The following is an 8,575-nucleotide window of genomic DNA, read 5'->3' as shown; positions in this document are numbered from 1 at the left end:
AGACCTAAGATTTTGGTTGAGTCCGACCCATAAACACCTCAAGTGATGGATCAAATTTAGTTGTAGGGAAGGCTCGACATCGCTATTGGCAACCAAAAATGTTTGTTAGTAAAACCATGTAGTTTCAATTGGGTTGAATCATTATCTGCGATTAGGGGTTCACGTTCGATTGAATTAATTGAGTTGACGAGTCCTATTTTATCATTTTAACGCGATTTAAATTTTTTTCAACTCGAGTTGAGTGAAATGAAATTCAAGTCAAGCCAAATCGAGTGAAATTTTTTGAATTAAATTAACAAATTAAACATGTCAAATTAAAATATTGTTATAGTATAACTAATTCGTGTTAGAGCACAAACTATGTATATTTGAAAACCTTTTAAAGTAAAATAAGAAAAAAGTAATATACTTTAGTATTGATAAACTTGAATTATTAATTAATTTATTTAGTTTCAAAATTATTATTTTAGAATATTTTTAAAATTTTAACATTTTTAAATATTCTTTAGAATTTTAATTTTTTATTTTTATTAAGAAACTAATTTAATCATTTTTAAAATTGAGGAGATTAAATAAGTATTTATTGGAATTATTAAAATTATAAAATTTAAATAGAAACTATCTCAAAACTCCAATTAATTATAAGAATTATGTAAAAAAAATTTGATTAATTCCCAAATTTTTAATTTTGATTAGAATTTTTACTTGCCCTTATGCGACGGATTAAAATACGAAATAAGGTACTTGGGCTCTGGGTTTTTTTGCCATGGCGATGGAAGTAAATCCGACGAGCAAACAAACAATAATCGATAATGAAACACAGAGAGAGAAAGTAGAAGAACAACTATGGAGCTGGGGAGCAGGAACGGATGGACAGCTGGGCACCCTCAGGCTCCAAGACGAGCACCTCCCTCAACTCCTTAATGTCCCTTCACTATCTTCCGCTTCATCCGTCTCTATGCTCGCATGTGGCGGCGCTCACGTTGTTGGCTTGACCTCTGGTACCGTCCTTAGAACTTTCTACTTTGCTTTATTTTTCTTCTATGTCCTTTGTCGATTTCCCAGGCAATAAATTATGTTGTTTGACGCAAAACTTTGTTTAATGAACTTTGTAGGTGGGAAAGTACTAACATGGGGAAGGGGAAACTCAGGTCAGTTAGGCCATGGAGACATGGATTGCTTGCTATCTCCAAAGATTGTAATGTCTTTGGAGAGTTACTGCATCACTCAAGTTTCAGCTGGATGGAGCCATTCTGGATTTGTTTCAGGTTCCTTCCATATATATATATATATATATATATATATATATATATATCTTACCTCTATATGAAACCGTTATACTGAAAGTAAGCCGATTTTAGATATTTCGGTATGCAAATAAGCTATCTTATAGTTACCATATGTAATTAAATTGATGAGGTTGCTTAGTTTTTCCATTTTAATTTGTGCATTTCTTTTTGGTACAAAGCCAAGTCAGAAATTGGGGAGAGGATTACATCAACAGGGTTTGAACCTTGGTAATTGAGGTGTCAGCAAGAGGCCTTGACCATTGCTCCCTTATGCTATTGACTGTGCACTTAGTTCTGAACCTTCTAATTCTGATTAAGCTTATTGGAGATTAAGAATTTCATACGGCCTCATTAATGTTGTTGAGCATACTACTGAACTAATTTTCTAATTACTTATCAGATGAAGGGTGTGTTTTTACTTGTGGAGATGGATCATTTGGCCAGCTCGGGCATGGTGATTACAGGTCACATTGCTCTCCTGCTAAAGTATCATTTTTTGTTAATAAGCATGTTGAACAGATAGCTTGTGGCATGCGCCATTCACTTGTCCTACTGAAAGGTAAACGTGACAATGATTTGTTGTAGTGTTAGTAGTCCTGAAAGCAACATGAAGGATTTAATTTTCCATATAATTTACTTGTGTTTGCCTTAATTTTTTGCACATGTGTTTTCGATTCTATCTTTTTTATCATTTATGTATGTTCACCACTTCAGTTAAGCTGATGAAAACTCCATGGGTTGAGCTAAGTGATGAAAGATGAACAGTGAAGCTATATTTTTTTCGCAACCTTTTTGCAAATGATGATTTAATTTTTTGAATTTACATTTTTCCAAATGATGATTAATAATGATGCTTTGTTGTATGCTTTCTGTGACCCTTGGGGTGAATTACAATTTGCGAGCTAAACATTGAATAAGGAATCTCACATGAGTAAAGCATAGTGTTTCTATCTTGGATGCTTGGTGAATATGAAAGAAGACTAGATGAGTACCCTTTGAAGGTTTAGCTTAGTGATTCATATTTACTTAAATCATCAATAACCAAGTTTTGTCTCTGCAGATGGTTCAGGAAATCTACTTTATGGATTTGGATCTGGAAAGCGTGGTCAATTGGGTATTTCAATAGATAGAATCAAGTCTGTCAATGCTCCTGAGATTATCCGTGGATTTGATGATGTTCAAATCATTACCATCACTGCAAATGCAGACCACAGTGCAGCATTATCTGGTGAGTACTCCAAATTAGCTGAATATTTGTGGCATAAAACATTTTGGATCATAAGTATAACCCCTTTAGGTGAAAAAGTAAAATTTAGCTCCAATCACAAGCCTGCTAATTTTAATTTAAACTTCCGAGTAATTCATAGTTGTGTTTTGTCTGTTGCACCAGCTGATGGAGAATTGTACACTTGGGGAAGAGGGTTTGGTGCAACATCTGATTTTCTTAGTCCTCAACAATCACCTTCATCATTGAAGTTCTCTAAAGTTGCACTTGGTTGGAATCATGCTCTAGTATTATCTGGTATGCATACACACTTGTTACTTGTAGTTTATTTTTTACTTGATCTATTTGCCAGTAACTGAATATTAACTTTTCCCACCCAGGCCCCTGCCAAGAGAAAAGGAAAATTCCTAGGCGAATTTTCAGCTTTTCTAGAATTCTACCTGGCAAGATATTGTAAACCGCATGTTTATGACATCGTTTTCGTTTTGTGCAGATAATGGAGAAGTTTTTATGCTTGGTGGTAGTCATCATGGAATGCTAAGCAATCCTGAGATAACAACTCTCTCAAAGCATTTATCAGGTGATCCTTAAGGAAAACTAAGACTAGAACTTTGATTTCGTCATAAAAAATAAATAAATAAGCAAGAACTTCAATATGCTTTAGTGCAATAGTAGTTTTAGGATTGATGCTTACATATATACATTAGAGGTGTTTGGTTTCTTAACTATCATGATTGGAAGGGAATTGCGGGGAAAGAAAAACATGAACATCAGATATTTATATATGTATATGTACATATACCAACCATTATGCGATTGTTTATGTTTTGGCTGATATAGATGGAGCTGTTTTGGAGAGAGTCCCAGGTCTTGACGGGATAAAAGTTGTGGACATTGCAGCTGGAGCTGAGCACTCTGCTATTGTAACAGGCAAAGTCACATGAATCTTTCACTGGTTTGTGCCTGATCATAATGTTTACTGATTTTTCTTTCCAATTGGCAGAGGAAGGAGTGATTAAGATATGGGGTTGGGGTGAACATGGGCAGCTTGGTCTTGGGAGTTCAAGGGACGAAAGCAGCCCTAAAACAGTCAGTTTAGGTGTTGAAGTTGAACGCAAAAATGGTACAGTCAGAGTTTACTGTGGGAGTGGATATACGTATGCCATTAGTACATTTTGTTCTTAATGATACATTCTGGTTAACCTCAAAGAGACATTATGCCTTGGCTATGTAAATCAACGGGAGCAAACTTTTCTGGAAGCAGTCCGAGGAAAAGTTTAGAGCTGTTTCATCACTCCTGACGGTGTTTTTTCTTCTAAAAAAAGTAAATTGTGTTCAGTTACTCAATATAATGGTTAACCGTACCTACTGATATGTATTGTATCCAATTCGGTACCTTCCTGTTTTGATTTGTATCAATTATCTTGATCTTGTACCAGTTGAGGTTGGCACCATCTTGTGTTGATGCTTACAAAATTTTATTTTTTGGTTTTTTTTAAAATAGCTATTTAATATAAAAGGTTTATACCACATGAAAAAATTTTGTAAAGAATATATTAAAATTAAGTGACGCTTTTATTAAAATGGTAAAGTTAAAAGTTTAAATTCGTTTATTAAATTTAAGTTTTATTATAGTATTATTTTTTATAAAACACGAAAAGATAAGTATTTTTGTATTATTTGTTCTTTTATAAAAATAAATGTATTTTTGTATTTTTGAATTGAGTTAGTATTCAGTTTATTTGTAATACTAATTCACTCAATAAATTATTATGTATATATGAATTTTTGTTCTCTTAGAAATTATTTCTATTTTTAAATTGTATTCAAAGTTATGTTTATTACCCCATACTTAAAAAAACTTTTGAATATTAAATATAATTTTATATTATATATATATATATATAAATATTCATATGTATTAAGTAAAGTGTATTTATGTGTAAAATATATTATTAAATTTTTATCAAAGATTTTTTAACTCCAAAGCTAACAGTTTGCTCTGAAGTATCACGATTTAATTTAGCAAGTCTAGGGTTTTATTCGATTGGTTTTTTTGTTTTTGTTTTTGTTTTTTTTGTTTTTTTTTTTTGTGATTGGAGGTTTTTTTGGCGCAGATAAGAGAAAAGTTTTTTAAGAGAAGGATATTTATGAAATTTGTAACACCCCAAACTCGGCCTAGACGTTACGGTTGAACTCGGCAATGTCACATGAGAGTGTTTTTGGAAAACCGTTTCAATACATAAAAACCGTTCCAATTATTATCTTTTACTTAGTTTGGAAAAACCGTTAATTTATTGATTGGCTAGGAAACATTTCTTAATACGCGGAAGCTTTAAAATCCAAACAACTCTTGGTATTGTTTTACTTACGAAAACCTTAGTTAATTTTAGAAAAACACGCTTAGCCGTTGCAGTTTATATTCCAAAATCACAGTTCAAAAATCTAAATTAAAATCGAAAGTCCCAGTCCAAAATTACATCAAAATTCCCCCAAAAATAATGAAAATAATGGATAAAGCAAAAGCAGTAAGTTTATAAACCAAAATGTAGGTGGTCGTGGTCACCATTGAGTCCCCCACTGCACCGATCCGCCTACTGTTGGGGATTACTTGAACAAATAAAACAAATAAAGGTGAGTTTTCGCAACTCAGTGTGTACATCCCCACAGTTTAGCATGCATACAGTCAAATAACAGAATACAGTCATAATTCGGGCTTGAACCCTTTTACAGAATTGTGTGGGCCTTGGCCCACTCGAAAACGGAATCAGATACAACTTAGGGCCTTAGCCCATATCAGATATAGCATGCATAACAGATCGGAATAACAGAAACAAGCCCACCAACCTTGCACACCAACTCCGTCCAACCTAACACACCATGTGGGGATAAAATCGACCCACCCATCCCTACACACCAAATATGGGGATAAAATCGACCCATCCAACCCTACACACCATAAAGTACCGTAATGCGGCACATGTCATGAATACGCAGCTTGGCTGCCAGATAACAGGCTTATGAAGCCTTCAGATACTACCTTTGCTTCATCAAACCCACCCTAATGTAATGCATCATAGAATATGGCATGCTATAATGTGGATAAATAGATCATACATTTATATTCAAAATAGTATAGATATACATGCTAATATGGTAACACATACATCACAATATCATATCATAGAACAGGGGTCTAAGTATTGCTTACCGACCCTTCGACAGGTCACAGTCGACTTGGGCGACCTGTGCAACCTTACAGAACATTTCAGAAAAATGGGCTCACATGCCCATGTGTCCTGCCCGTGTGGGCCACACGGCCCAAATTGGCCTTGGCCGTGTGGATAACATAGCTTGACCCAAATTTCCACACGCCCATGTGGCCCACACAGCCCAATTGGCCAAGCCCGTGTTTCGCACACGGCCTCGCCAGCCATCACACGGTAGTGTCCATCGTGTCCGTGTAGCGCGCGCACGGCCTAGTTCATCGACCACACCCCCGTGTACTTCTATACAGCCTACCACACGGGCGACCACACGCCCGTGTGGCTTCGACAGAGTCGTTTTCGGCTTTTGCCGATTCTCGTTTCCTAAGCAGTCGGGGTACACACCTGGTATCGTTTCGAAGCTAACGCAACCACGAGCACTCACGAACCTATTATTGAACAGTACGTCACTTAGTTAGTCACTTAAACTGAGTTACTAAGGACAGGAAAATCCCGAAAGTTAACGACGACCTTACCTCCTAACGAACAACGGCAGTTCTTCGCTGATTTAGAGCGTCGTTTTAATAGTTTACATAATCTTGTTTGTCTCCTAAACAAAAACAATCTCTTAACAACCCAACATTCATAAAAACGAAACAAAACGCACCCTTATACTTACCGAATTCGCGCCAAACGCAGAGATAAGTAATGATGATGGAAAAGGACCAAAAAATCAATAACAAAAAGAAGGAAAATGGCATCAAAAAGGGGAATTTCGGCTGGAGAAATAGAAAAAGAATGTGGAGAAGGGGAAATTTTGCAGAGGAAAATCGGCAGAGAGGGAAAGCAAAATATTTGGGTCACTCTCAAATCCCTTGTTTTGCTCCCGCTAAACCTCAACTATAGCAAATACTCAGAATCCCAAGCCAACTCAAACACTCCCACGACATTAGCAGTAAAAATACTACCTCCGTTCATACTCGAACCCAAAACCTCCCTCACACCAACACTCCATTTATCCACCAGACCAGCAGGCCCATTCTTGCATATTTTAATAAACAAATACTTATAAGCCTAACAACCAAAGACAAGGCCTTATTCAAATAAAAACCAAAATTTTCCCCAAGCTAAGGCTTGAACTCAAGACTTCTCAGACACTCCCAAAACACATAACCATTAAAGCAGATAGATATTTGTGTCATATTCTAACAGAATCAGAAATATAAATTTTGGGGCGTTACAAAATTTGTTAGAAAAATTGAACTTTGTAGGTTCGTGATTCTTACATAACCAGGAAATGTAGATTTTTCTAAAACATGGTAGAGGAGCTATCGATGTAGAAGGAGCTTGCAGAATTAAACTTTGAGGAAGAAGAGGATGAAGGTCTGCAATTTGTGACAGAGGCTAGACCACAAAGATCAATTTCTGAGATGTGTTTAGTTGGATGTTGCCTCACAACAAGCGTAGTCAACTTCCTTGCACTGAAAAACATGATGGCTAATTTGCGGCATTCATCGGGAGGAATCTAGATCTCTGACTTTGGTGAGAAATGCTATCTATTTCGTTTCTTTTATGATGTTGATGTGGAGGGGGTGATGAGCGGAATGCCATGGACTTTCAATAACCATATTCTTTTGCTCTATAGACTAAAAGTAGGTGATGATCTGAATTTAGTTTCGTTGGTTTATGCTAAATTTTTTTGTGTAAGTTCACGATCTTCCACCAGGTTTTTTCTTTGATTGTGTGGTGCAACAATTAAGAGATTTTGTTGGGAAATTCCTGGAACATGATACAAAACAACTTAATCAAGGTTTTAGAAATTTTATGCATATTCGGGTCGAGATAGATATTAGAAATCCTTTAAAGAGGAAGAAAAAGATTGTGATTTCTCAGTCAAACTTTGTTTATGTGAAATTTCGATATGAAAATCTGTCTTTTTTTTCTTCCATTGTGAATGTTTGGGGCATAGCAATAGGTTTTGTTGAAAGAGGATTAATCTAGGGCTAAGAGAAGTTGTGTAAAACCCCTTACCCATATCCGTCATCGAAATAGGGTACGAGGCATTACCGGAGTTACAAATTTATTTATCAGACATTTTATTTCATCTAGCATTCATATTTGGGACCAATAAAAATCAAACATATTGCCCCCTAAACATACTTATTTTCTTTGTATCAACGTATTCAAGATAATCGCATATTTACATGTCATGATAAATATCATTCTCTTACCGTTTCTTCATAAACATAAATTAGTTAACTCATTATATCAATATTTCATGTACCATCAACTCATATTTCTTTATATCACATAATTAGGTTTCACGAACTTATCTGGCTAAATTGCAAAAATACCAAGATTTAGGGGCACTTTGATAATTTTCTATTTTCCTCGATTTTTCAACCCATCTTGATCTAAATTAATAATTTCATTTAATTTATTAATTTAGACAATAAAATAATTCATTTCACTCAATTTGGTCATTTTTGATATTTTTACAAAATTACCCCTAAAGTTTTACTTTTATTCAATTTAGTCCTCAAGCCTAAAAGATGCAAATTAACCACTTTAATGTAACCCATGCTAACTAAATATTCATATATATATTTTCCTCCTCCTCTCCATTCCATATCCTTAATGAATATATAATTCCACTATTTTCTCATATGTTCATATCAAGTTGTCCACTTGAGTCATAGTCACTAAATTATTTATATCTTGAGCTAAAGAATTCTAAATTAAAAAAGCTTGATGTTTCTGAAACTAGAATAAAATATATTTCTACCATAAAAATTTAGAATTTATAATTTATCCAATAAGAACAGTAAAATCTTCAAACTTACCCCTATTATCTT

General features: G+C 34.7%; 1 protein-coding gene across 1 annotated transcript; it reads left to right on the top strand.

The window, feature by feature from the left end:
• The first annotated feature begins 691 nt into the window (after nt 1-691).
• On the top strand, nt 692-4,015 carry LOC108450466 (ultraviolet-B receptor UVR8). Its single transcript, XM_017748107.2, has 8 exons — nt 692-1,001; nt 1,116-1,268; nt 1,690-1,848; nt 2,350-2,517; nt 2,680-2,811; nt 3,008-3,094; nt 3,355-3,444; nt 3,518-4,015. The coding sequence occupies exons 1-8, from the start codon at nt 767-769 to the stop codon at nt 3,697-3,699; spliced, it is 1,206 nt and encodes a 401-aa protein (XP_017603596.1). The 5' UTR covers nt 692-766; the 3' UTR covers nt 3,700-4,015.
• The last annotated feature ends 4,560 nt before the right edge of the window (nt 4,016-8,575 follow it).

The sequence above is a fragment of the Gossypium arboreum genome, chromosome 5 (assembly GCF_025698485.1).
Source record: "Gossypium arboreum isolate Shixiya-1 chromosome 5, ASM2569848v2, whole genome shotgun sequence".
In the NCBI taxonomy this organism is placed as follows: Eukaryota; Viridiplantae; Streptophyta; class Magnoliopsida; order Malvales; family Malvaceae; genus Gossypium; species Gossypium arboreum.
The sequence above is the reverse complement of the archived record's forward strand: the minus strand, read 5'-3'. Positions and strand labels throughout refer to the sequence as shown.

Bases quoted from the DNA above. Each gene is read 5' to 3' on its own strand.
- LOC108450466 (XM_017748107.2), top strand. From the start codon at position 767: ATGGCGATGGAAGTAAATCCGACGAGCAAACAAACAATAATCGATAAT. The intron at 1,269-1,689 runs GTTCCTTCCATA...ATTACTTATCAG, and splicing joins CCATTCTGGATTTGTTTCAG to ATGAAGGGTGTGTTTTTACT. The intron at 2,518-2,679 runs GTGAGTACTCCA...CTGTTGCACCAG, and splicing joins CCACAGTGCAGCATTATCTG to CTGATGGAGAATTGTACACT.